General features: G+C 40.9%; 4 protein-coding genes across 5 annotated transcripts; 2 read left to right on the top strand and 2 right to left on the bottom strand.

Annotated features, from left to right (window-relative positions):
• Nucleotides 1-150: 150 nt before the first annotated feature.
• Nucleotides 151-4,912, bottom strand: LOC102700513 (nuclear/nucleolar GTPase 2). Its single transcript, XM_015834410.2, has 11 exons — nt 4,608-4,912; nt 4,045-4,178; nt 3,571-3,700; nt 3,069-3,229; nt 2,838-2,939; nt 2,635-2,739; nt 2,424-2,552; nt 2,197-2,337; nt 1,609-1,709; nt 1,176-1,233; nt 151-887 (listed from the first exon to the last, which is right to left on the bottom strand). Exons 1-11 carry the CDS (start codon nt 4,858-4,860, stop codon nt 603-605), a joined length of 1,599 nt encoding a protein of 532 aa, XP_015689896.2. The 5' UTR covers nt 4,861-4,912; the 3' UTR covers nt 151-602.
• Nucleotides 4,913-8,721: 3,809 nt separating this feature from the next.
• Nucleotides 8,722-11,626, top strand: LOC102712705 (nucleolar protein 56-like). The gene is made up of 8 exons (XM_006650022.2): nt 8,722-9,006; nt 9,115-9,329; nt 9,604-9,761; nt 9,952-10,139; nt 10,224-10,476; nt 10,587-10,735; nt 10,817-10,957; nt 11,044-11,626. The coding sequence occupies exons 1-8, from the start codon at nt 8,802-8,804 to the stop codon at nt 11,370-11,372; spliced, it is 1,638 nt and encodes a 545-aa protein (XP_006650085.1). The 5' UTR covers nt 8,722-8,801; the 3' UTR covers nt 11,373-11,626.
• Nucleotides 11,627-12,205: 579 nt separating this feature from the next.
• LOC102712427 (SAC3 family protein C) lies at nt 12,206-16,085 on the bottom strand. The gene is made up of 8 exons (XM_006650021.3): nt 15,772-16,085; nt 15,465-15,565; nt 14,718-14,939; nt 13,808-14,029; nt 13,581-13,666; nt 13,293-13,389; nt 12,576-12,668; nt 12,206-12,462 (listed from the first exon to the last, which is right to left on the bottom strand). The coding sequence occupies exons 1-8, from the start codon at nt 16,007-16,009 to the stop codon at nt 12,307-12,309; spliced, it is 1,215 nt and encodes a 404-aa protein (XP_006650084.2). The 5' UTR covers nt 16,010-16,085; the 3' UTR covers nt 12,206-12,306.
• A 7,555-nt stretch (nt 16,086-23,640) lies between these two features.
• LOC102711955 (probable E3 ubiquitin-protein ligase RHC1A) lies at nt 23,641-25,512 on the top strand. Of its 2 annotated transcripts, none has more exons than XM_006650020.3 (2): nt 23,641-23,724; nt 24,434-25,512. In XM_006650020.3, exon 2 carries the CDS (start codon nt 24,490-24,492, stop codon nt 25,336-25,338), a length of 849 nt encoding a protein of 282 aa, XP_006650083.1. In that variant the 5' UTR covers nt 23,641-23,724; nt 24,434-24,489; the 3' UTR covers nt 25,339-25,512. The 2 variants fall into 2 exon arrangements, with proteins under 2 accessions (XP_006650083.1, XP_006650082.1); XM_006650019.3 differs by having other exon boundaries at nt 23,643-23,801.
• Nucleotides 25,513-27,256: the final 1,744 nt, after the last annotated feature.

Raw genomic sequence — 27,256 nt, 5'->3', positions numbered from 1 at the left:
AGACAAATGATTAAACATTACAGGCAAAAAAATCAAATATCTTTCATTATAAAACAGAACGAACAATGTCTAGGCTGCCCACAAGGAGAATAATGTTTAAAACACTGCACACAATTAGGAAAGATATACCTCACGCAACAAGAGTTGGGATTATGACGAGGGACATCACATGGCTAATTCATGAAGTACAAGTGCTACAAGTAAAATTGGACTTCCTTACTAAGAACATGCTCCGATTTGCATGCTAAGCAAAAGGCTTCCAATCCATCCTAAACATACACACCCTAAACTTGCACATACCTTTTGTGGCCTGAGCACTTCAGGCAACGCGAACACAAAAGATGAAGGGCAACGAAATAGAGCATTTCACTTCTGACCCATGCAGATACTAATGACCTTGCGAAATTAATGCATCAAGACATGGATTTGTTTAAGTACAGTTGAATAAAATGTTTTCATCAAGCTACCAAAATGCTCGATCTGGTCTACGACAAAGGCCCAGACAGAAACAGTACTAGTACAAAGTTAGAGGCGTATCTCGAAGGTATTTGGTAAAACTATGCCCTGCTCTTTATTGGACAGGGTTACTAGCCTTTTGAAGATTAATCCAATTGCTCAGCTTCGCTATCTTCAGTAGTTACACCAAATTCCTTTTGGCAAGGTACGCTCATATGCTGCTGTGATGAGATTATTCCCGCTATCGCTTTCATGGCAGCAGCTGTCCTGTCACTACTCACCCCTTCCTCGTCAGATTTCTCCACAGGTTCAGTAGTTTCAGATGGACCATCTTCACCCCTTTGTGGTGGAGGCACAAAAAAGGGAATCTTGCCTCTCTGCCAGTCATGAAGCACCATCTTGGCCGTCGTTGTAAGATCAGGCTCCCCGCCCTGAGAATCAAAAGGCATAATTACATTAACAGTGCCCGCTGCTATTTGAATTATACAATCAGTAATTGTTGGTCAATCTTCTATAGGATTTTTTGCGTAGAGTCATCTATAGATAAACTGCTCATAAATTTTGATCCAAAACAGGAGAATGTAAATTTTTTTTTTACAATAACATAAATCAGTATGCAATTATGATTCTCTGATTACCAATCTCATAATGCCTTGCAGTAAGAAAAATACATTTGATGGATATACAGCAAAACCAAAAGATTATATGCTAAACCATACCTTGAGTAGCTTTCCACTGGTCTTGCTCAGTTGGACAAGGAAATCATTATCATCAGTCCTGCAGAAAGCCAACACATCCAGCATAAGATATGGGTTGTCTCCAATGGGGTTAATTGTTAATTTCAATCCAAAACAGTAACGCCAGACTAATTACAGTGTAGGGTTCTCAGTGCCAACAAGGAAGTGCATCCTCTTCATGCACATGAACTTACCAATAAAAGGAGCAAACATGCTATGAGATAACAGAATATTGTCATACAGAAATATGTCAACTCTGTCCATGCTGATGGTAAATAACAAAAGTAGACCAACTATGTTGACATATTGATCCAGTAGTGAGCGCCTTATGTGGAAATAATAAGCGTTATGCCCCACGTCTGCATAGAAGAACTGCTAAAATGAAACTATAAATTTGATCTTAAAAGAAGCATACCAGTCTTTAATTTTGTAAGCTCTTTGAAGATGCTCCTTTTTTACTCGCCTCAGAACTTCACCAATATGCTCAGAAGCATCCTCCAAATTTGTCACGCGTACCTGATGACAAATGCATATACATGAAAAATGAAATTGCTCATCTAGAAAAGTATATAAAAGTAGCATCTTGATAATCAACTAGGACAGAAATCCATATAAATATGCTTCAAAATGGTGTTGGTCCAATATGTGGTTGTGGAAAATGATCTGAAGGGCAATAGACAACTATGAAGAAATAGTCCACACTATCCTTGGATTGCCTTGGATGTCAACAGTTTCAGATTGTCCAATGTGTGGTTTTTTTAAGCATCAGGGGGCAAGCATGCAACTTCTATACACTACACCTTTGGCCCAAGACAAGGCAGCAGCAAGCCGACCTCTAACTCTTATGTTGAAATAATGTTCGATAAAAAAGCACTGCAGATATCAGCCGTGCATAAAGTAGCAACAAGGTGAAAACAAACAAAGTAGTGAACTGTTTAATGCTTGGATTTGTGCAATCTAACTATAAGGAGAAGACAAAAAGAGTGCAAGTGAAGATACATACCACACCCTTAAGAACAATATCAGTTTCTGAATCATTATTTTGGTAGACAACTCCAGGGCAATCAATCAGAAAGATTTTTTTAGTCAGAGTAATGTACTGCCACACTTTTGTCTCTCCAGGAATTGGAGCCACCTTGCAAACCTTTGGATATAATATAAAAACAAAATACTCAGAAAGTTCACCAGAAAGATGCCATCTACAAAGCCATTAAAAGAAGAGAGAATTACACTCTTGGAGCGCAATGTGTTGATAACTGATGACTTCCCAACATTGGGATATCCAACAAAACCAACAGATATAGCTTGTTTGTCACTCTTCAGGCGTGCAAACTGTCGTAGTACTGAAAGAAGTGATCCCTGCAAGAGATCTAGAGGCATAAGGGACCATTTATAAAGCAGTAGTCTTCTTCCAGGGGAAAAAATAAAATTGCTAGCTTACTTTGCCAAATGAACTGTTGATGCTTGCATGGAATGCTAGGGTAGGGTAGTCCCTTGATAAAGTCCGTAACCATCCTTTTGTGGCCCAAGCAGGTACTAGATCACACTATAAAAATAATATATACCATCAATGGGCCACACCATACATGAGCACAAAAGTAGTCAATCTTTTGCACTCAGCAACGTTGCAGGACCTATCAATACCTTATTTAGTAAGAACACCAAGTGTTTGTGCTTGGCATTCTCCTTCAGATGTTTCTCTAGATGGTAGCATCTAGTACCCATTGGATCCCTGGCATCCAAAACCTAAGCAAGACAACAAAAGCAATTAAGCAACAAAGAATTAAATGCCCATTTCAAAAAGGCACCATATATGTCTGGATGGCTTGACAGAGTGGAGTATTTTTAAAATGACAAAAAGGTTGCAACACTGACCTGCACGACAACATCTGAAGAATCAATAACTTTATAGAGTTCACCCCAAATTCTTTTGCTCTGTCCCTTCTCAAACATTGTGTGCCGGACTAGGTCTCGTAAGCCATCTTCCTCGTCCTCTTTCAGCAACTTCGCTGTAGCATGCTTATCCTCAAATGCACCTAAAAAGAACTCAGCATTTACTAAGACTGGTAGTGCTATTCTCGATAAAAAGAGTATACAAGCTCATGCAATTAACTGCATAGAATACGGAAGACTTAAGGCCAACAGTAACTATTCTTCATCCAGCATTAGTGGTTTTAAGTAGCAGAACAGGAAGAAGGCCTACATATTAAAATTTGGTGATTTTTGGAACATGAATGCAGCATGAACTAAATGTATCCCAGTTGCACAATTGGAGTTCAAACTTAAAGACAGTTGTGTTCTTCATAAATATCACTAATTACATGCAACTAAAATTTTTAAGCGATTTAAATACTTGGTATATAAATACGAATTGCACCTTGAGAATCATCAGCTTTCTTCAATAGAGATTCATAATCAAGAGCTGTTAGCTTTGGGCGTTTCCTCTTGCCCTTTGGTCCAAAGGCATGCTCAAAAGGCTCAGTGTCAAGAAGATGCGCCCTGGCTTGCTGTATCATCAACACGGGCAAACATATATAAGTGCAACACACCATACATTGATATAGGCCGCGTTCAGTAGTATGGGGGGAGGGGGTTAGTTATTTATTAATTATTAAAAAATATAAAATAGATTAATATGATTTTTTAAAACAACTGCAGTTCGAGAAGCGTGCGCACGGAAAACGAGAGGATTTAGTTATCTTATGAGGGTGGCCGAACGCAGCCACAGTGCTATACCACAGTGAAAACGAGAGGTTCCATGTTTTTAGCCAAAAAAATCAAGCCTTAAGTGTCAAAAAATAGACTAGACACCCAGCATTTTCCATAGGTTAGTGGCCAACAGATGTTTTACCTTTTGATGATCCTGCAATAGTGACAGCGGAAGCTTCCGCTCTTTCAATATCACATTGTAGTTATTGGAAAGCCTACTCTGGAGTTCCTCCCGAAAGAATTCAAGCTCTTTCTGATTAACGACCCGTGTATTTCCTGTAAGTGCCAAAAGCAGATAATACAGAAGTCAGCAACTTCTGTTAAATCACTGGAATTAAATGTGGAACAACCAGGAAGCCATAGATACCGCAATGGGTTCAAGGCATCTTTGATCATGCAAAGAGTCATAATCAACAATCAAGTATACCCTATCAACATTTCAAAAAGGTTTAACCCAGCACACTGTAGCCAGTAGCCACCATAATTGAACAGCACATCGCAATCATACAGTCTAATATCAGTTCACCAAACAAATTTCACCTCTGCCCATGAGCTATAATTCCAGCAAAATAACTAACTAACAGCATTCCAATGGTGTCGAATTACTGGCCGAATCAAAAAAAAAAAAAACGTCGTCGCCGCCTTTCCTCATCAGCTATCGGCTCTCGATGCGGGGGGAAAGGGGGGGGTGTTCGGGATGCTCACCGAACCAGCGGCGATCGGGCTCGATGCGGGTGTTGGGGAGCTCCTTGGACTGGAGGTCATGCTTCAGGATCTTCCCGGCCCTGTCCCTGAGGGGGCGCTGCTTGTACATCTTGAGCCGCCGCACCGTGGCCGCCGAGCGGGCGCCGCCCCCGGCGCCGCCGCCCGCGCCCTTCTTGTCATTGGCGCGGTTGACGTCGAGCGAGTGCCGCGGCCTGCCCGACACGTTCACCGCCCTCTCCTTCTTCTTCGCCATCGCGAGGGAGGGAAGAAGGAGGGAGGAGGCGGTGGTGCGGGAAAAGAGAGGAGGAGACGAGGGATGGGGAGGCTAGGGTTTTGTTTGTGCAGGGCGGCGCGGAGGGTCGGAGTTGCGTGCGTCGCACGTGCACCTGTGACGATTGGGGATGGGCTTTTGTGGGCCGGGCCGGCTTGTGTACTGTGTTGGGCTGGTGCTCCATAGCCTGCCGCTACGTTTGAGGATTTTATTTATTTATATATATGTTTTTATTAAAAATTAATAAAAGTATATATTTTGGGTTGAAAATTTTAGAAAACTAAACCCCTAGTGCCCAACTTGTGGACGGTGTATATACGACGTCCACTGGCTATGCGATACATGTGATGTGACAAACGTCCGTCGGCAACCGTTGGATGGGTGGCTAACGATGTTGGCCATATTTACAGGTGGTCCCTTTTAACGCCCGTCTGCAAAATGTTTCTGATCATGAGCGGGGAGATGATTTTGCAGGTGGCTTCCTAAGAATGAATAAAACAACCACTAGTAGGATATTAGGGGGTCGCGTGCAAAGTCGGTATACCCTCTTAAGTGTTGACGACTTGCCATGGACACACACTGACGTTTGTCATATCATATGTATCATCTAGCCAATGGACATTTCCTATGTAAGTCCATGACTGTTATTGTTTTTGATGAAATTAACCATAAGTGAAATAGTTTAGCTAAAATTATGCATAAGTGAAATAGTCTATTATAGTTAAAAAGTAGTTTCTAATACAACTTTTCAACGTGGGTTTAACAATCTAAAAGCAAAGGCTGAAAATAGAACTCGATAAAAGACCCCAAAGATCAACTCCAAATTTAAGATTTAAAATTTAATTTTTAGCTTAGCTATGCCTTCTATACACTAATCACAAATGCACACTTGCGCCTATTACATTTCCCTACTATCTACGGTATCTTAATAAATTGGCAATGTTCTATACTCACCGTATTTCATCATCTCCATTACTCACTATGTTTCATCATCTCAGAGGCTACCTAGATTGGCTTCTATACTCATCATGGTTGACATCGTTGCCCGTATAACTTGCATATCCTCTCATTCCAATAAAAAAACAAATTTCCTACATCCAAACATGTGATGCTTACTCATCACCATCAAATTCTCCATTGTGTTGCTACTTTTGCGTTTACCGCAATCATGGTTCTAGATCTATAAATTGTTGTTACGGCTAATACTCCCAACAAAGTTTGACTATAAATCCACGACACCATAGAGCTCGTAGCAGGAATGCATTCTACTCAAGGCAGTATTGTCAAGCCATTTTCATAGCATATATCGTGTTTCTCTTGTCTCCTCTATATACATGTAGTGTACCCTTGTGGTTGAATCCAACCTTGAGCCCAAACCAAATTTGAACCATGTCCACATTGTGGGTTCACACCTCTAACATTAACCTTTTTTTACCGGTTCACCTGCTTTAAGACATTTTTTTCGTCTTAACTTGTACGGCATATAAAACTCCACCAATCCTTAGTTACGATACATATCATTATATGATATAAACTAATAGTCGATTCGTGGTTCAACACACTAGCAACCTTTGTTCTAGATAGATACTCCGCGCGTTGTTATGGGAGAGCCGTGTGATAATATAGTAGTTATGAGTTCTAAATTTTTCTTACATACTATATGATTTTTCATGTGTTTATTTTTTATACTCTTGATGAATCATCGAAAAGCTAAAAACGATCAAGGTGATGTGAATAGATGCAATTTATACTCTTGATATATCATTCTAAGGCTAAAAACAATTGAGATAATATGGTTTCATGAGAAAAGAGAGAATTAGCATTAACTACACTTAGTGGATATGAACTTTATAGAAAAAAGGGATTTCATCAAGAGCATTGACCTAAGGTTTTCTTTCATTCCCATCATAATCCTCATATATCCTCTCACTCTATTTGGCTAGGGTTTTTTGTGCATTGCCTACCTCTATTATTGCCTGACCGCCTTACTCATCTACGTTTATTGACCATGCTCTTTCTTTACTCATCTTCTAGCACTCTATTCATGTTACGATACATAGACTCTTTACTAGTAAATATACACATACATGCATCACCATATATGGTGGTAAATATCAGGTAGATATTGTTAAGTTTATACCTAGAGTAATTAGAGTGGATTCATACAGAATATTGATACCGTACTTCTCTCTTCGCCATACTCCAATGCTTAGCAACACTTTATTTAAGATAAATGCACTAAACTTCGATTTTATTACAGGAAAGATGCAAAAAAAGGGGGTCAAAACAGACACCCTTTGTTGGCATACCCATGATTGCGTGCGCTAAGGGCATGTTAAATGGTAGAGCCCATTGTTGGCTCCATCTCAAGCTACGTCCGCAACACGAGTCTATTTTATAATAATACATATAAAGGTAGAGTCATGTGTGGTTTCTACATCAATGTAATAAAATATTTTTATTACGCTAGTTTCCATTTTATACACCCTCATGCAAGAATGTTTCCTTGAATAAATGCTAAGAGTCGACTCTAAGCCATTGCCATGCATGATAACAAAGTTTCTCTCTCTTCCCTCTCTTTCATCCATGTCACCAAATTTGCTTACGTGACGATTGAAAGAGTCAACTATTAAACACCTTTATACGTGCTCTAAGCAACTAACACATGTTCAAATAGATGAAGGCCTATTATAACTCCGTGATCCAACTAAAATACAAATTAAAACACATTTGTATATTGCCTTTTGAATATGTTGGTATTTAACCAGCATGCTTGGTCGAATCCAATCGACAAATGGCATGCTGTGTCGTTCTAGCATGATATTATATTCTTGGGAGATGTAATCAGCTTATTGAACTAAATCTTAATTCAAGTTTTTGAGACAGTATCACATAGTCTATGGTTTTTGTTTTTTTCCTAGCGACTTAGGAAACAAAGCCACAATGCAACAACATCCCAAACCGACCTTTACTGTGTTATATGTTGCTAATTGGAATAAAAAATAGAGTAAAGTGCACCAGAGGTCTCTAAACTTATGTGTATGTGTCATCTAGATCCCTGAACTCTCAAAATGCATTTTTGGATCCCCGAACTTGTCCACGGTGTCATATAGGTCCAAGCGGGCTCTGACCCGCTCCATTCGCTGACGTGGCATGCCACGGTGGCGCGCTATATGTTGGTGGTGTCATATGGGTCCCACGTGTCAGTGCCTCTCTCTTCTCCTTATTCTTTTCTATCCCTTCTCATAGGCGCTACCGTGGCGTGCCACGTCAGCGGATGGAGCGGGTTGAAGCCCGTTTGGACCTATATGACACCCCCGGACAAGTTTGGGGACCTAAAAATGCCTTTTGAGAGTTCATGACCTAGATGACACGTCCACACAAGTTTAGAGACCGCTGGTGCACTTCACTCTAAAAAATATTTTTTTCATTTCGTATTTTAAGACTTTACGAGTTAGTTTAAATTTATCCATATATCAATGTATATATTTGTATATGTATCTAGATTTATTAGCGTACGTATAAATGTAAACAAGATCATAAAATCTTATAATGCGAAACAAATAGAATATTAGAAAATATAATTCCATTTAGAACGCGATAGTCTAGTAGCTTGTTATTGATACACATGTGTCTATGATATCTGATACCCTGACATCGGGGCTTCCCTAGTCTCCTCCATTTGAATATTGCAAACAATTGCAACGTGTGGAGGAAAAAAAAACCAGTAATAATAATGAGAATGGAAAAAAATGATAATAACCTAGTGGCTTGTTCGCAATCCGACGGCTGCGAAGAACCCAGCGTGAGCCATAAATCATCCCCCTCGCGCCGCTGTCCGCCTCCCCTCGCTCTCCTAAAACCCTAACCCCCCTCGCGCCGCCTCCCCAGCAGCAGCAGCCGCCGCCGCCGCCGCCGGCGAGATGGCGCTGTACCTGCTCTTCGAGTCGGCGTCCGGCTACGGCCTCTTCCACGCGTACGGCATCGACGAGATCGGGCAGAGCGTGGACGCCGTCCGCGCCTCCGTGGTCGACCTCGACCGCTTCGGCAAGGCCGTCAAGCTCGCCGCCTTCACCCCCTTCTCCTCCGCCGTCGACGCCCTCAACCAGTGCAACGCCATCTCCGAAGGTTCTCTCTGGCGGCCACCGCCCGCCGCCCACACCCGAAGGCCGTCGCCGCCCAGGGGCGGCGGGAAGGGGGGGATTCGTGCATTTCTGACGGCCCGTGCGTGTGCAGGGATCATGACCGACGAGCTGAGGAGCTTCCTGGAGCTGAACCTGCCCAAGCCCAAGGAGGGGAAGAAGGCCAAGTACAGCCTCGGCGTCGTCGAGCCCAAGGTCGGCTCCCACATCTCCGAGGTCACCGGCATCCCCTGCCAGAGCAACGAGTTCGTCCAGGAGCTGCTCCGTGGCGTCCGCCTCCACTTCGACCGCTTCATCAGCGAGCTCAAGGTGATGACAATACTCCAGATTTCCACCATTTCCGCATTCAATTTGTGATTACGAGCATATTGTGGTTTAGTTCGTGTGTCATCAGTTGTTGCACACCTTATTTGCTTGATATCATCATAGTGACTAAAATGCATGTGTGGGTGTTTTTTTTGAAGAAAAAAAAGCACGCGAAGTGCGTAGGTTCAATGAAAAATGTCATACATGGTCGCCTTAAGTTCAAAGAAAAGAAAATTTAACCTGTCTGATTATTATTCTTTTGTGTGACTTGCTTTAGAAATCGGACCTGGAAAAGGCGCAGCTCGGTCTGGGGCATAGCTACAGCAGGGCAAAGGTGAAGTTCAATGTGAACCGTGTCGACAACATGGTGATTCAGGCTATCTTTCTGTTGGATACACTTGACAAGGACATCAATTCCTTCTCCATGAGAGTGAGGTCCGGTTTGTTCTTTCATGTTTTGGTTAATCCGATGCACCTTTTGTTGTGGACATGCATGATTGTGTTGGTTTACCACACAATGGTATTTGCGCTCATCTGTTCTAATTGAGGTCTTGAGTACTTTAGGTTATAATATTGGGTACCTTGGTCCCTTGAGATTGATTGCTCTCTTACCTCCATTTTGCAGGGAATGGTTTTCATGGCATTTTCCTGAACTGGTCAAAATTGTCAATGACAACTACATCTATGCTAAGCTTGCTAATTATATTAAGGACAAATCTGAGTTGGCGGAAAAAGATATTCCAACGTTAGCTGATCTGATTGGAGATGAAGACAAGGCAAAAGAAGTTGTCGAAGCAGCAAAGGCTTCAATGGGTAAGGAGATATGGCTATAGTTGACTTCCTTTCTAATATAATATAGTAATTACTTTGCAGGGTACTGATTCTTGTGATTCTCAGGTCAGGATCTTTCGGAAGTTGATTTGATCAATGTGAAGCAGTTTGCTCAAAGAGTCATGAATCTGTCTGAATATCGCAAAAACCTATATGAGTATCTTGTTACCAAGATGAATGATATTGCGCCAAATCTAACATCATTAATTGGTGAAGTTGTTGGAGCACGCCTTATCTCTCATGCTGGCAGTCTTTCAAACCTTGCTAAGTGTCCTGCCTCCACTCTCCAGATACTTGGTGCTGAAAAGGCACTTTTCAGGTACAAATACTCTGATTTCTTGGTAGTTCTCTAATTCCAAGTAACTTTTCCAAACTAGTTTACGACCTTATAGGCAAAGCAATCTCTTATGCTTCTTTACTGTCTTCCAGGGCATTGAAAACTCGAGGGAATACGCCAAAATACGGCCTTATATTCCACTCATCCTTCATTGGCCGTGCTTCAACCAAGAACAAAGGCAGAATGGCTAGGTACCTGGCGAACAAGTGCTCCATTGCATCACGCATTGATTGTTACTCTGGTTAGTTGTGGGACTGTTTCCAATTTTTATGTCCACTATTGCTTTCACTGACAGCACTGGCTGCTATATTTTGGAATTCAGATTCAGCTACCACAGTCTTCGGGCAAAAGTTGCGCGAGCAAGTCGAGGAGCGATTGGACTTCTACGACAAGGGTGTTGCACCTCGTAAAAACCTTGATGTGATGAAAGCTGCAATAGACAGTATGACAAATGATGTTGATGGTAAGTTGGTTTTCTTCCGTCGCTGGACATTCTAACATTGAGCTACATATTACTGTCGTTTATAAAACTGTGCATACATTGTCCAGATGATGAAAAGGTGGATGCCTCTGCCAAGAAAAGTAAGAAAAAGAAGTCTAAAGCTGATGGTGATGCAATGGATCTGGATAAGCCTTCCAACGATGGAGAAGCTGAGCCTGGAACCGAGAAGAAGAAAAAGAAGAAGAAGCACAAGCTGGAGGAGCCTCCGGAGGAGGTGAACGGCGCAGCACATGCCAATGGTGACGCTGAAGAGAATGGTACTCCCAAGAAGAAGAAAAAGAAGAACCGTGAAGTCCCCGAGGACGCCGAACCAAAGACGGCCACCGAAGGGAAGAAAAAAAAGAAGAAAAAGTCCAAAGCCGAGGACGAGGAGTGACCGACCAGTTTGCCTATTGCATGGCTGATGCATCTGATTAGTGTTGTTGGGAGCAAGAGTTGAAACACCTAGATATTCCTAGTTCCTTCAGACAAAAGCAATCCTGAACTATGAAATTGTCCTGCCGTCTCTTTTGGTCATTCGTTGTTAGCAATTTTGTGGCGCGACAGGTGCTCCGTGATTACTGGGAGCAAAATATGGCGGCAGTTATTATAACAAAATTTGCCCTTGATTTCATATCGTCCTCAAACAAACACGGCGCCGCAAACTTGTCTGAGCTCCAGCCGCCGGCGTCCAGGCCCTTCTCCGGTGAGCTGCAGAACTATTCAGAATAGCATGAACCCTGTCGATTAGATTAAGCAAGATAGGTTGTTCCAAATTTTTTTGGATGCTGAAACCTATTGGAAATTTTGGAAGCCGCAAAATCCACTGTTACTTTTGCATCCGCAGAAAACAAAAATCTGACAGCAGCATATATGCAAGGACGAGAATCAAGTCAATCGTTCACCAAGGCTGGGTTATTTTTTAAGCTAAAGATGAAAGACCGAAGATCATCAGATTTTTAATAGCTATTTAATGATGTAAACGATAAATTTATCAACTGTTACAAAGTTAAAAGTATAATTTTAGAAAGTTATGATAAACTTTATATATAAACATTTTACAAAAAATACAGTGTTTACTAGTTTAAAAATCATACGTCTAAAAGCTGAAGAAAATTATGAGAATAACCAGAAGAAAAGAACGCAGCCCAACAATGCCGACATCATTAGCATATTGAGTGTGAAAAGCGGATAATGATTACATTTGAAGAACGAAACATTTGGAGAGAATACAAGAAAAATGTACTGATATCAACCATAATATTTTTACTGAGATCAATTACTTTCCGTGTTGGGTACTTTTATATTCGTTATTACAATGCCTTTTTTTTTCACCTTTGACTCTCCCTCGAGATGTAAATGCCATTACTTTGAGGAATGGATCCTGGTAGGGAGAAACTAGCCTGTTTAGGAGCAAAAGCTTTTGTATCTTCGTTTTTGCTAATTTCAAGTCCACATAGTCTGCACAGAGTTTCCAGCTCCACCTCCTTAAAAATTGCCAAGCAAGAATCAGCATTCAGTGGATACTTTCAGAACGGTTTACCAAAACTGCAACTAAATGCAGCAACTCCTGTGAAAATGTGTCAAGAGGGTGGTGTACCTCGATCATCAGAATTTCCGATAAATGCGTCAAAGGGTGGTGTTGAAGTTTGTAGCCACTATGATTGAAGTACATTAATGCCCTAACACGGGCCTTTGGCAGCAAAGCAGGAAAAGTAAAGATTGATACGTCAGAAGGAAATATATCCAGCAATATTTAAGCTTGTGAATAAGCAAACTCCAGCAACATTTCAGTCTTTGGTAACAATCAGTAGCATAACACAAACTAGCTAATTCTCATTCTTATTGAAAGGATCAGAACGCAATTAAAAATTTAACTAAGAATGCAGCAATTCGGTTGTTATAGATATAACTCAAATTTCCATTGAGAAGGCAAGGAGTGCGCCTTAGGCTGCGTTGAGTTTCCAAAAATTTTTAGGAGAGAGGTCACATCGACGCGTACAATCACACATTTGAAGTATTAAACGTAGTTTAATTACAAAACAAATTTCAAATTCCGCCTAAAACCGCGAGACGAATCTTTTGAGTCTAATTAATCCATCATTAGAACATATTGGTCACTGTAGCATTTATGGCTAATCCTGTACTACTTAGGCTCAAAAGATTCGTCTCACGATTTCCCCCATAATCATGTAATTAGTTTTAATGTTCATGTATATTTAATGCTTTATTTAGGTGTTTAAAGATTCGATGTGATGTTTTTGGAACTAAACAGGGCCTTACTTAAAGGGTCAAAGTTGCCGTCCTCCAGGCTTACCTCGTTGAGAAAAGGTTCTAACAGACGCAACTGAAGGTCAGTTGCTTCAGCTGCTATGATGCAGAAGAAACGCTTGAAGTTCCCTAGGTTGTAGTATCTATAGGAAGACCAGAAGATTATATGAGTTAAGTTTAAAATGATGAGTCCCAACAGTTAGAACATATGAATTGACCCAAATCATATAATTTATACTGCACACAAAGAAGACCTAAGAAACATGAAGGCTCTAGGCGCATAACAAACATGAAGGTCCTACATGTTGATACAAATAATATACATAATATTTACCTTAATATAGATCTAGCAAATATCATTTCCTTTGACTGTACAATTGAAGTAGGTAAATGGCCATACCACAAAGAGAGTGAATCTACCTGGAGACAAACAGAAATTTGGGGGTACCCATTTTTAAGTGGAATTAGTCTTATCCTCACTAGCTAGAGTAACGAGAAAGAATTTGGAACAGGGCAATAACATAAATTAGATTATTTAGAAGGCAAAAAATTGGAGCAAACCATTTTGGGTATCTTGCAGCCCAAATGTAGAAGCACGTAGAAGGAATAATATTCAGTCTCTTTACTGCTCTGTGAATTGCTCTTGTGAATTACATCGTACATATCATACAGAGAAATAAGGCACTTCATCAACTGCTCCATGTTTAGGTAACACAGGGAAGAAGCATCAGAATCCTGGCAATTCCTAGCAAGTATCTGATGGGATATAATATGAAACTTTATCTGCAGAAGGCAGGGGCATGCATCAGATAAAGCTGTGAAAGAGGAACAATCTTAACATATGCTTGCAGTTGAAGCAACTATGTTCCTCCACCATAACAAAATGACATCCGACAGCATAACAATAAAAGATAGCAGCATCTAAAGAACAAAAGACCACTTAGTGGCTATGGCTACCACAGATGCCATGTAGAAAATGGCTGAAAGAACTAATCAATGCATAATTGGAAAAGAAACATATTTTTTCCCAAATCTGAGATAAAAGGAGAGAATATCTAACACCGTTTTATGCATATCCAGTATTACTCTATCTAATAAGCGTTTGAATGGGTGAGTTCTCTGGCTTCAACTGCACTTAAAAAGGATGGGAACATAACCTTACAAGGAAAAGAAAGAAAAGGTGTTGAGTAGTTCTGTAATAGAGTAAAAGGGGTTCAATCCTATAATGCCAAAAGTTAGATTGCAGAAAGAACAATCGAAACCAGACAAATAAATACTCCCTCAATTCTATATTATAAAACTTTCAGGGTTTGCTAAATTCATTTATGTATCAATGTATATACTTTATATATGTGTGTCTAGATTTAGTAGCACATAAATGAATCTAGGCAAGGTCAAAAAGTTTTATAATATGGAACGGAAGAAATTCCATAAAGTATACAACAAGATAAAAACATATTTGATACTGTACCACATCCTCATATATTTGAATTGCTTGGTCATTCACTATGTTCTGCATACTGAGGTCTTGCCTCACAGACCTTGTCCTATCAAATATAAAATCATGAACTATTCCAAACTGATGCTCTGAGGAATCCAATAAATGCAAAAGATAATCCATTGTTTCTCGCAGGACTGGGAGGGGACGTATATCTGATGCCTGTACACTTGTGGAAGAGATAGTTCTGCAAAACTAGCAGGAAACCAAGTGTTAGAAAAGGAACCGAGATTCACAAAAATTTCAAATAGCTAGCTGATTCTCTTAAAATTCATAGAGCACAAGAAGTCATTCCAATGAACAAATCACAGGACACTGCCACATAATTTTTTAATTGTAACAATGTTTTCACGTGGTAAATTGGCTATTCTAGTAGTATGTAGTCGGTAAAGATTCATTATATTACAGTCTTTATGATTTCCCTAGCTTGTGCTGATGATGTGCATATCTTACATGCAATTAATGTCAACTTGAGTACTTGACAAACTCAGGTTTGGAGTGGAAAGTAAACTAGTTCCAACAGTTTCACCTCAAGTGTGCAGAACATGAAATCTCATTGTATTACTATTATTCTAGTTGATGCAAGCTATTTCTACCTAATCATTTGCATGGGGAGAACAATCCAAGCAGATACGCACCAAAAAAGACCAGTAATGAAGCAACCCAACTACAAGAATCAGGAATGGCCTCCACGTGAATATGGAGAAAATGGAGGCTCACCTTCTTCACGGCGAGGGAAGGGGACGTGCGCGCGGGGTCGCCGCCCACCCGCTCGAACACCGCCAGGTCCCTCAACCGCTCCCTCTGCGCTCTCTCCCTCGCTGCAAGAGAAAAAGTAGTCAGCCAGAGACGCCAAGCAGTTCACCCGACTAGGACAAATCGACCGCGAACTTTCGTCGAACAGGTGGTGCGCGTCGCTGCCGCGAGCAGCCCGGTGGGGAGCAATCCGCATTCGCCGAACGGGCAGCCAGCCAGCCGGCCATCCAGCGTGGGCGTGAGCACGAGAGGTTTTGACGAACCGCGTTACCTGGGCACATGTCGGGGCAGCTTCCCGCGATCGGCGGGGCGTCGCCGCCGGCATCAGCCGCGGTGGCGCCAGCCGCAGGGAAGGACGAGGTGGAGGGAGGAGGAGGAGGTGGTGGGGAGGGGCCGGCGCCGCGGCTGCGACCTCGGCCTTCCCCACGACCTCGCCAGCCTCGGCCCCAGGCCTGGCCACGCGCGGAGCTCCGGCCCCGGTGGCTCGCCGCCATGTCCCGGCGATCCATGGCCGCCAGCTGGTCCTTGAGGCGTGCGGCGTGCCGGTGGCTTCGAGCTCGGGGGGTAGTCTGGTAATTTGGAGGTTAGTTGAAGACGATCACCACACAGGTATTTCTACTTATTTAATCTGTTAATCCAATATATACAAATTGAGAGCATTTCTCCTTCATGGTTGTGTCATGACAATCCAAATAATATCAAGTTATTCCGAAATTAAAATTGTAAAGTTTCAAAAAAAATACACAATACTCTGGAACTACAATTTCATACTCCTGTATTTTGCCTAAATATTCTTTCAATTGAGTTTGCAAGCACATTCTAAACCCTAGCCATCCAAATTTAAATTCAAAATTTGACTATTGAGAATTACCTACTAGGAGCAAGATGAACATGGCACTACCACATTACATCCAAACCCACTTCATCCAAATAATAATCCACCCCAATCAATTTTTTTTAAATTCAATGTCATAACAAAATACGGCAAAATACACAATCAAATCAGGGGGACAATCTGGGTTTACGGAGGAGATTTACCTTGCCAAACGATCCCCAACTCAATCCCGGAGAAAACCCCTTGATTTGGCACCTATTTGAGGAGATTTGGTGAGGGGATAAGAGAGGAAACCGATGAACTCTTGAACCCTAGAAACTGAGGAGAAAGAAAAGAAGAGGGCTGCCGGCCTGGGCGGGCGCTATGTACTAGAGCTCAGCGCCAACTATCCTAGCACTGCAGTTGGGCGGCTCAGCGCTACGTGTATTGGCGCTGAGCTATGTGCCACGTTCGCAGGGCGAAGTGCTTGGCCGCCACGCTGGCATAGCCTAGTGTTTTTATGGACGATCTCAGCGCCAAGTTCAGTGGCGCTGACCTAAAGGCCTACTTTTGGTTAAAGTTTTTGGCAGGACCTATTTTTGAGAAAAGTTTGTGAAAAAGACCAATTTGTCAAAAAAAAGCAGACTTTTTTGAGTGGATTCGAGATTCAAACTGAAAATACTAGTAATGTACCCATACTAACGCTATGGTGCCAACTATATCAATTATTAAATTATTATTATCATATAAAATGCAATCAGACTTAAAATCGATTCAATTTATATATCAAATATTACAGTGTAAAGTACAAATAGTATTATCTACATATATACATTTAACTTGGTATCATCAAATATAATATTTTTATATTGTGAACGAAATGCATCCATATAGAAAAACATAAGCATTCGGTAACACCATGCCTAATACAACGTAACAATTTTATTAAATCTATCCTTTAGCGTTAGCAATACACTTAATGATATCTCGTGAGCCAATAGGTATGTTGCTTTCACACTCATTCTCTTGGTATGCCAATAGATGTATCAATGAATGTCTCCTCAGCTCATAGTCATCCTACACATATATTTATTAATAAATTAGAATGTTATGCACTATTATAAATAATAAAAGGAGGCTTGGGAAGTGCTAGAACACACCTAGGAACCCTTCTGTTTGAACTAAAAGCCTCACCAACGGCTAGAATTTCGAGGTGACATATATAGGGTTGTCAAACGTCAGGTAGTCACTGGTTAAAATTACAAGGGTTGGACTGTCCGGACCCAGGGGCTGGACCGTCTGCCCAGCACTTATACTCTGGGTTCTGCCTAGGGTCGGACTTTTCGGCACTTACCGGACTGTCCGGTCCAGGCTCTCTGGAAATACACTTATTCTAGCCTCTACCACTCATTGCTCACTCATGGATGCATGTATTGACTTGGTGACCCTTCTTAATAGTACAGATTGTCCTACGATTCAAAGCAAAAAAGAAAAATGACTTCTATCGCTTCGACTCCGTTCGCCTTTGCCTTATGGATCACTTCTCGTCTAAATTGAATTTGCGCATTCTGAAAATGAGTTAAACTTCTCTTAACTTCTTTGCATTCACAAAATGTTAGCGCACACATGCTTTGACTAGGATTGTTATTAATCATCCAAAACACGCTCTAAGGGCCAGATGGACTTTCAAACATGAATGGTCAACCTTAGACCCCTAAATCAACGACATTAAATAAAAATAGAGCGGATATTAATTAATGATGTACCATATATATATATATAAAATCTAATATTTATATGTACATTTGCATTGACAATATGAAATAACGAGAGATACTTTTCACACGGTGGTATTTGTAATACTCACATGGGTTTTTATATGTATATATCAACACGAATGAATCAACAGTGTCAAATAAAAAAGAAACGAGTATAAAATAAATTTTGTAATATATACGTACATATATTATTTAAATTATAAACACGTGTGTATTTAGATTGACTCACAGGTGATTGCGAGGGCTATTTTTTGACACAATAGTATTTGTACTACCTCGTCCGGCTTTTTAGAAGCCGCTAAATTTTGGACCTATACAATATCTAAGCCATTCATAAAATAAATAAACAATTTGTTTGGGTCCAAATTAAATTATTTAATTAATATATATGCGTATGTATAATCTAATCTACCCTACAGTGAAAAAATATATTAGAAACTTTCTATGAAATATAAACTTGTATTAGAAACTTTGTATATGTCATGATAGATAAAACCGTTGCTTCCCATAAAATATAAATTTATACATTATATAACTCCTATAATTATGCTATATATACACATATAACACAACCACAGTGTTGCGTTTTATTTAAAACTTACTAAGTCAACTCCAAATTCAGAATATAATTTCATTTATTTTTTTCCAAACTGTACTTGCTTGTCTTTTTTTTGACTGAAACTCAAATCGAAAATTAATGTTAGAAAAGACGTTGAGTTATGTGAAACCTATGAGTTATGTGAATTTAATAATTAATATTATTTGAAAAATTAAATATACTTGATATTTATAAAATGTGGAGTTATTTGAAATATATGGTCACTTTTGTTACATTTGTTATAAATCTGATGATTATAGTATGTTATAAATAGGTGAGTGACATTTGTTATAAAACCAATGATTATAGTATATTATAAATAATTCTGGCATCTCATGACATATATTATTTAGTAGCAAATAATACTATAGCTATCATATTTTTTATGATCACACATAGCTAGTTGTTTATGTTACTCATGCTAATAATCACTCATGTACTGCTTTACGAGTTACTCATGCTAAATTATATTTCATAATTGAGCACTTTGTATTTGAAAATGATAACTTAAATGCTATTCCTTTATAATGTATTATCAAATATATTATGACACTATAGTGTTAGCACAGACACATTACTAGCATGACATAAAAGATATTATAAATTTTATCTTAGCAACGCACATGCAAATTGCTAGTATGTAAACATAAGTATCAGGAATAAATTTTAAGTAGACTTAAGTGATAATTGCATATTTGTAAGTATGTAATATATATAATATTTAAAAGATGTCAACACAACTTTTCAAAGCTATATACAATATTATTACTTTCTTTCTTTTACAAGTTGACAAGAGTCATGCGATCGATTTATAAATAAAAGCACATGTAGAGTAGCAACATCGATGAGTGTGGTGCATAACTATATTAATTAGTGATAATAGTGTTACAAGTTACATATATAGTGCGTATTCAAGCCCTAATCAATATTATAAAGTGGACGAAGAATCCAAAGGTACTGATTTAGGACTTTTCTGTTTAGTTAAAAAAACCCAGAAAACTTCTAAAATTCATAAGTAAATTCATCTAGTCTCCGTTTAGGTCCATTCAAATTTCATTAAATTCATAAAATTATCAAGAATCCATTAAAAATACTTTCTTTTACTGTTTTATTAGAGTTTGTGCCTGTTTTATTTATTTTTGTGCTTTGTCGCTTATATTCGGACCCCATGGAAGAGCCGGTTTACTTCGAGATCGTCGCCGAAGTACCCCAGGGGCCAGAGCAAGGCAAGTGGTCCTCATCTTTGATCATATTGAACCCATTATTGCAAATTACCCGCTTTATTTATTGAAATATGCATTGTTTTAATTAAAGTATTTACTGTTTTTATCTTTCGGGTAAACCTTATTATTATGCCGTTGTTTATTCAACTTTATTCATGCTAGACCAAGGGTAACTTGATTAGAGTTAGGCCTAGGTTAATGCTTAGCAGTGCTTAGAACAAGTAGCTCATGAGATCACATTTAATCATGTTTAGTTCTGAATAGTTGTAATAATGATTCATTACCCGGTTCGGGTTAATGTCAACTAAAATATTGATAATGGTGGGCTGTGGGTGCATGGTTTTGAGAGTCGCACCCATGGCAATTAAGGATCGGTTCATGGGAAACCCTGGAAGTAATTAAGTGCTAACCACATGCCGAAATGGGTAAGGTGGGATTTGAAGCATGGCTTCGAACTATTTGACGTACCAAGGCAAGGGTAGGCGTGATGGAGTATGGGCAGGCAATCGTGTTGTAAAGGAGGGGACTGCCCGACTTGGTGTAAAGGAGGGGACTGCCCGACTTGGTGTAAAGGAGGGGGTGAAACCTGAAGTACGGTGCGATTAAATAGGGAGGGTTATGTGACGGGTCCTATCACGGTCTCCTTTCCGATATACCATGGTGGTATATCGGCGCACGTTCAAGTGTAGTGGAGTCGTGTCTTGTGGGTACAGTAGTACACCTCTGATTAGAGTATAACCTATTCGAATAGCCGTGCCCACGGTTACGGGCGAACTCCCAGCTTCACTGTGATTAGTGAACCTTTAATGACCTGAGTAAACTGGTTTTCGCTTGGGACTACTGCAACGCGGTGTAACGTTGAGTAGTGGTTGGGCCTGTTGCAACGTGGTGTAACGTTGGACAGTGTTGTGGTATTTTACAATTGTTATTTACTTATTCCTTTAACGTATTTAATTACCTTTATTCTGTTTATTCTCTGTTATTTATTTAAGTGCTGCTTTATTGCAACTAACCCTAAGTCTGTCCTTGATGATCCTTATGCATCATTTATTACCCTCTTTTCTGTGCTACTTGTTGAGTACGGTGGTTTGTACTCTGCCTTGCCCAATTTTCCCCCTCCAGAGCTAGAAATTGAGTCCGATGGAGGTGACTCTCAGGAGTGAGCTGGTCTACCGTTGAAGCTTTGCCTGTGGACTGGAGCCGTACCCGCTGGAGCTAGTCTACCTTTCTTTCCGCTGCATTTTCGTTAGAATAAGTGTTTTTTCAGTTGTTTCTAAGAACGATGGTTATGTAATCAACATTGTCTTTTTGTGTACCCTGGCTGGTCCTGGACAGGGATTTTAATACACAAGTAAGTTCAGAAATTCGTGTGAGGAATTTCTGGGCGTGACAACAACTTCTTTAAGAACTTTGTTGGGGATGAGGACTTTTGTGCTGTTGAAGCTCTGGAGCGGCCCTTGGAAGAAGTAGGGATCTCTGGGTCCCTAGAACCACCCGCCTAACTAGATCCTCCTTGTTGTTTGTCATCACCAGACTGGTAGTTGGGTTAATCCAGGCGAAGACCCAACCTTGTGTGCTTCACCTTCTTCACAAACTCAATCCTAATGACAATCTCAATCAAGAACATGATCTGAGGTGAGTAGCCCAAACCCTTCCTGTGAGAGACAGAGGTGTTATAGATCTCATCCCAGATGAACCTGGGAACATCAAAGGTGTCTATGTTCATCATCTTTCTCAGGATGTTGTTGGACAAGGAATTGATGTGACTGGCGTCACCATCCTTAGGAGTTAGAGTCTTCCGCAACATCCTGTTGAGGTAGATGTATTTGGACTTGAGCCCCTTGACTGTCCCCAGCACAGGCTGACCTCCAGGGATGTACATGCGGCTCATAAGTCCGTCACTAAGCACATCCTTGTTATGAACCGTGTTTTTTCATGCATGTTATAGTTCTCAAAAGCAAGGAGAACTACGAAGTCCTTGTAGTTGATGTTGTACCATCTCCCTCGGGTCATCCAGTGCATAGTGTTATCCTCATTGCTCTGAAAGTAGACTGTAGCAGAGAATTGGGCAATAATCTCTTCACACCAGTCGTACTGAAATCCCATGATGTCAATGAGATATAACCGGTGACAGATGTTGATGATCTCATTGATAACTGGAACATTTAGTCTCTCTAAGCCCTCCTCAGTTACATATTGTGTAGCAGTTAGTAATCAATCAGTTTGAGGGATCCAGCGGTGTCTGATTCAACTGGTTTTTGGATAACTTGGAAGGGACTTGTAGACCATCATTTATGCCAAGTTTCGTGCAATTTGTATTAGTGGTTTGGGAGATCTCAGTTGAGAACCGAAGAGGACAGAATCCATCATTTCTCTACTTGTTCTTGTTATGTCTCTTGTTAGTTACTATGGTTGATGTTAATGATGCCAAGTGTATAACTTGATGTTATGATTGTTATTGTGACATGCCTCTAGATGTTCTAGAAAAGACTCTATTTGTACCCATCGTTGATTACAGTGGAAGCTTAGAGTGGACCGTTAGTCATGTGGTTTTTGACTCCTCATTCTGAGGAGGTTTTTCCACGTAAATCACCGTGTTTTATGTGCATGTTTTTATTATTGTTCCACTACTGATTTGGTAGTTAAAACTATCCTCAATGTTCATGCCAAGATAATGGGTTGATTGTGTGAAATATCACTGGCATACTATTGTGTTTGGTTCAGCCTCAACAAACAAAACTGAAAGCCCTTACCTAAACTTTATAATTGTGAGGGTGCTATTGTCGTTAGAATGGTAATCAAGTGAAGTGGTCAAATAATATTTTAGCCCTTATAATTATGCTAGATTGGTGCATTGGTGCGTCTATAATTTTGTTTTATTTTTATATGTATTTTGGTTTGTAATAACTATATGGCTTGACTCACCCCCTTATTTGATATTATATGTTTTATTTTTACAAAAATATTTCTTCAATAACCCCCACCATTTGAGCAACTGAATTAGTTGATTACCTGCCCTCTAGAGAAAAACCATTTCTTTTATATCAAATGAATAAAGCTATATTTTACTATATCACACTAGTTTTGAAAATGATATTTCAGTAAAACCAGAACTAAAAGTGTCATTACAGGCAAACCAAAATTTGACTACACCAAAATAAATAGCAATTATCTGATTCTCTGCCTCCTCCTTCCTACACCCACGAGCACAGTCCAGACCCCGGGTTTTCCTCGACAGCTTAACGAGGCACCACGTGACGGGGCATCCCCATCCGTCCGTCCGTCCGCCCACCGACGGCCGATCTAGCCTCGTATTCCGTGGCTCCCAATATTTTAAAAATCCCTCACCCCCAACTCCCACTCCCACCGTCCCGACGCAGAGAATCCCCAGCCCATCCCAGCCAAATCCCACGCTGACACGTGGTCCCACCACGAACCGTGCCCCACATGTCAGTAACAGTGGCTCTCTCCGGGCGCGCGCGGGCGAGGGCATCTCGCGGAAAGTGACGGGGGATGGGGGCCGCGCGCGGGCGCAGCAACCGAGGACCCGATGCCACAACCCCTCCGGCGGGGCCCACTTCCCCCCGAGGCCACACCCGCTGCCAGGTGGGCCCAGGAGCACGGCCTGGGCGCCACCGCGGGGGCGGTGGGGCCCACGGAGACTCGAAAGCGGGTATATAATCTGGTCTCTCTGGATCCATCTCTCCCTTCCGTTCTTCCATTATTCCGCTTCTTCTGTTGTGTTGGTGGTGGAGTTCATCGCTTTCCCCCCGCCCGGGCCCGCCCCGCTCCTCCCCTCCTCCTACAGCTGGTACCGTGATCGAACCAACCGAAGCCGCTGATCCGTGTCTTCCTGTTGAATTGGTTTTTCTTGTGCCGCATAGCCTTGTGAGTTGTTTTCGTTCATTCTTTTTTTTTTTTCTTTTTTGATTTTGAATGGAGTGAATCTTGTGGGGAAGGTGGCTATTTTTAGAGTTTTAGTCTTAACTTTAACTGATCTGCGGGCGAGTGGTTAGTTGTTGGGATTTAGCCAGTTCTTGGATTTTAGCCTGGTTGCAGCTTGTAGTGCAATTGATCCCCTTTGATCTCTTTTGGGAATAGGCAGCCTAGAATAGAATCAAAGCATCCATTAGCCTGTGAGATAATCCATACCTTGTTCTAAAAGAGGGAAATGGGGTGAATGAAATTGGGAGTTCAAGAATTCGTATCTGAAAAAAAAGTTAAAAAGATAACAGTTTGGATCGTGTAGTAGGAGGATTATCATTGAATGATTACTTCGGATTAGGCGTATTTGTGATAATTGATGAATAATTTGTAGTAATAATCCCTGACAGTTCAGTGATATGGACTGATACTGGATGGTGGATGCCCATGTGCGTCCTTTTGACTTGTCTACCTTGGAACTATTGTGGAACTTCCATGCTTTCAGTCTTGTTGGGTTAAGCTGCATTGAAATGATATGCTTATGTCAATTACTAGTGGAGCTGCTGTGCTGAGTTCTTGGAGATTTATTTTTGCAGTGTGGAGGTCTACCATACCTTCGGATTCTGGTGAAGCAGTACGTTAATTCGAAGAAATGTCAGGAGGTAGGCAATCGTATTGGTGCTACCAATGTAGACAGCGGGTGAATCCGCGTGGCCGGAGGATGGAGTGTCCCTATTGTGATTCAGGTTTTGTATCTGAAATGGATGATGTGGAGGCTCTTATGAGCCACTTTGTTGGGATGGATCCTGATTTCCATCGCGACCCAAGGTTCGGGATCATGGAGGCGATCTCTGCGGTGATGAGACATGGCATGGCAGGAGCGAATCGGGAAGTCGATGTGAGAGGCAGGCCAAACATATTTCCCGACCTGGAGATGGAGTTTGGATCAGGGCCATGGCTGCTCTTCCGTGGCCAGATCCCTGGTCATCTCTCAGAAGACAATGGTTTTGATGTGTTCATCAACGGACGTCGTGGCGTTGGCATGCGGAGGGCAAACATTGCAGACTACTTTGTTGGACCTGGACTGGATGATCTTATTGAGCAATTGACTCAGAATGACCGGCAAGGTCCGCCGCCCGCCACTCAGTCCTCCATTGATGCCATGCCAACTGTGAAGATCACACAGCGGCATCTTACCGGAGACTCGCATTGCCCTGTCTGCAAGGACAAGTTTGAGCTGGGGTCTGAGGCAAGGGAGATGCCATGCAAGCATCTGTACCACTCTGACTGCATAGTTCCTTGGCTGGAACAGCATAACTCCTGCCCCGTTTGCCGGTACGAGTTGCCACCACAGAGCACTGCTGGTGCTAGCTGCTCACGCACAAGATCAACCAACCAAAGCCAAACTTCAAGTAGCAATGGGAGAAGCAGTGTTGGACGTCAAAGGAGAAGGAATCCGTTCTCATTCCTATGGCCTTTCCGATCATCGAGCTCTCGTTAGATTAGTCTGGTAATCTGGTTGGAGTTCTCAATACTGTTTGATCGAAGATGCTCATAAGATGGGTGTTATGCATGGCATCTTACTGTCTTACCTGTAATGTATGGCTTGTTATGATCACCATGGAATGGTTTTCCTTCCAAGTATATCCTTTTTAGCTTGCCACAACTTCATATCTTCTTTTACTACTTTGTTTGCATAAAAGGTTAACGTTAGCACGATACTGATTATATATCTAGAAAAGGTTATTATTTGCTTAATGTATACTTTGGTGCTACTTTTTTTTTTGTTGGATCTGTGCCATTTTAAGGGATTTATGTTCACAAGTGTGACCAGATAATATAGAAGCAAATTGTTTGACCTTTCAGCTAGACAAGTAGTTTATGCTAGAGTGTGTATTTGTGTTATCTATGCAGGCATATTTGGACTGATAACTGTTTGCCACATTGCCTTGCATTTTGGAAGGTTGCCTAAACTGCTTTATGATTAGCGCGGATCCCCACATTTATTAGATTTTTTTTTCTAGTGCTGTTTCCTATTAAATCTGTCTTATTTGAATACATTTGTCATCTTGGTACTGATTTCTCAATGTGTAGGCACGAATTGATCTGTACACAAAGTTGTCCATGAACAGCTGCATTGTTGTGCTTGTGCAATGGCATCTTGCCGGTGTCAAATGCACTGCTAAACCACTTGTGCTGTTGCCCTGGAATCTCTCTTTAGTTAAGTACATGATTTCCCTTAAGTCATGGTGAACTATATTACCTGTTGTCTTGTTGACTCTACTAACCAATAGGAGCACTGCCTCACGTGAAGAACTGGTCAATGATGCAGGCATCATTGGTCTGGACAAATCCCATTTTCTGTGTGCCAAGGCATGGATAGTTATCCGAAACAACAAGGTAGGTTATATGACAACACTGTCATGCCAAATATTCACAAAACTGGCTGGGCGTCCATCATATCTGGCAACTGGAAATTGACCTGCAGCCGATGTTTTCTTGCTTACTGCTACTCCATATGCTCATATGCTCCCTAGATTAAGGCCATGTTTAGTTTCTAAAAGCTTTTCTAAAAATATCACATCGAATCTTTGGACACTTAAATGGAGCATTAAACATAGATAAAAATAAAAACTAATTGCACAATTATGGAAGAAATTGTGAGATGAATCTTTTGAGCCTAATTAGTACATGATTAGCCATAAGTGCTATAGAAACCAATATATGCTAATGATGGATTAATTAGGCTCAAAAGATTTGTCTCGCAGTTTTCAGGCGAACTGTGAAATTCGTTTTTTCATTCGTATCCGAAAACCCCGACCGATATCCGGTCAAACGTTCAACGTGACCCTTTTTACTAAAAATTTTTAGCAACTAAACAATGTCTAAGATAACTAGTCTCTCTCTCCTCTTGTAGTTTCTTGAGCTTATCTCTACCGGACTTTTTGCTCCATTTTGCAGCATGGAGGTTGTGATGTAAAAGCCTGGGATTTTGATTTGAATTCATTCATGTGGAAGGTGATGGCCCTCCTGTCCTGATCCATCCATGCTGGTTTCTTGAGGCAGGTCCTTGTCTATGCACAGTGCATTATCGCTTGGAAACTTCACATGGTCCTCACTCTCTGTGTTATGCCCCCTCTGTCAGTGTCCAAATTGCACAGGCATTTCATTTCCTGTGAGCTGGGACCAGTTGATCACAAGTTATTGTGGCTTTTCTTTTTTTTTTTCTTATTGTCATTCTCAACTAGTTAGTGCCACGAGTCTGCAGGTGCGGGCTGGGTATCGTGACGAGTGGGTCGTTGTACGTGATGCGTACAGGCTCGAATGATTTAGGGATGTTTGTTTTCACTCAACTTTTTTTTAAGTCCCTATCACATTGAATGTTTAAACACTAATAAAAAGTATTTAATATAAACTAT

This window comes from Oryza brachyantha, chromosome 3 (genome assembly GCF_000231095.2).
Source record: "Oryza brachyantha chromosome 3, ObraRS2, whole genome shotgun sequence".
NCBI lineage: Eukaryota > Viridiplantae > Streptophyta > Magnoliopsida > Poales > Poaceae > Oryza > Oryza brachyantha.
This window is presented reverse-complemented; position numbering and strand designations above follow the sequence as displayed.

What these genes read in the sequence shown, in the direction of transcription:
- LOC102700513 (XM_015834410.2), bottom strand. Translation starts at nt 4,860, where the DNA reads ATGGCGAAGAAGAAGGAGAGGGCGGTGAACGTGTCGGGCAGGCCGCGG. An exon ending in CTTCAGATGTTGTCGTGCAG is followed by an intron (nt 2,940 to 3,068) that starts GTCAGTGTTGCA and finishes TGTCTTGCTTAG; the next exon opens with GTTTTGGATGCCAGGGATCC. An exon ending in CCAGTGGAAAGCTACTCAAG is followed by an intron (nt 888 to 1,175) that starts GTATGGTTTAGC and finishes TTTGATTCTCAG; the next exon opens with GGCGGGGAGCCTGATCTTAC.
- LOC102712705 (XM_006650022.2), top strand. Translation starts at nt 8,802, where the DNA reads ATGGCGCTGTACCTGCTCTTCGAGTCGGCGTCCGGCTACGGCCTCTTC. An exon ending in AGCAGCAAAGGCTTCAATGG is followed by an intron (nt 10,140 to 10,223) that starts GTAAGGAGATAT and finishes TGTGATTCTCAG; the next exon opens with GTCAGGATCTTTCGGAAGTT. An exon ending in ACGCATTGATTGTTACTCTG is followed by an intron (nt 10,736 to 10,816) that starts GTTAGTTGTGGG and finishes TTTGGAATTCAG; the next exon opens with ATTCAGCTACCACAGTCTTC.
- LOC102712427 (XM_006650021.3), bottom strand. Translation starts at nt 16,009, where the DNA reads ATGGATCGCCGGGACATGGCGGCGAGCCACCGGGGCCGGAGCTCCGCG. An exon ending in TTCAAATATATGAGGATGTG is followed by an intron (nt 14,030 to 14,717) that starts GTACAGTATCAA and finishes TGCCTTCTGCAG; the next exon opens with ATAAAGTTTCATATTATATC. An exon ending in GCTGCAAGATACCCAAAATG is followed by an intron (nt 13,667 to 13,807) that starts GTTTGCTCCAAT and finishes GTTTGTCTCCAG; the next exon opens with GTAGATTCACTCTCTTTGTG.
- LOC102711955 (XM_006650020.3), top strand. Translation starts at nt 24,490, where the DNA reads ATGTCAGGAGGTAGGCAATCGTATTGGTGCTACCAATGTAGACAGCGG.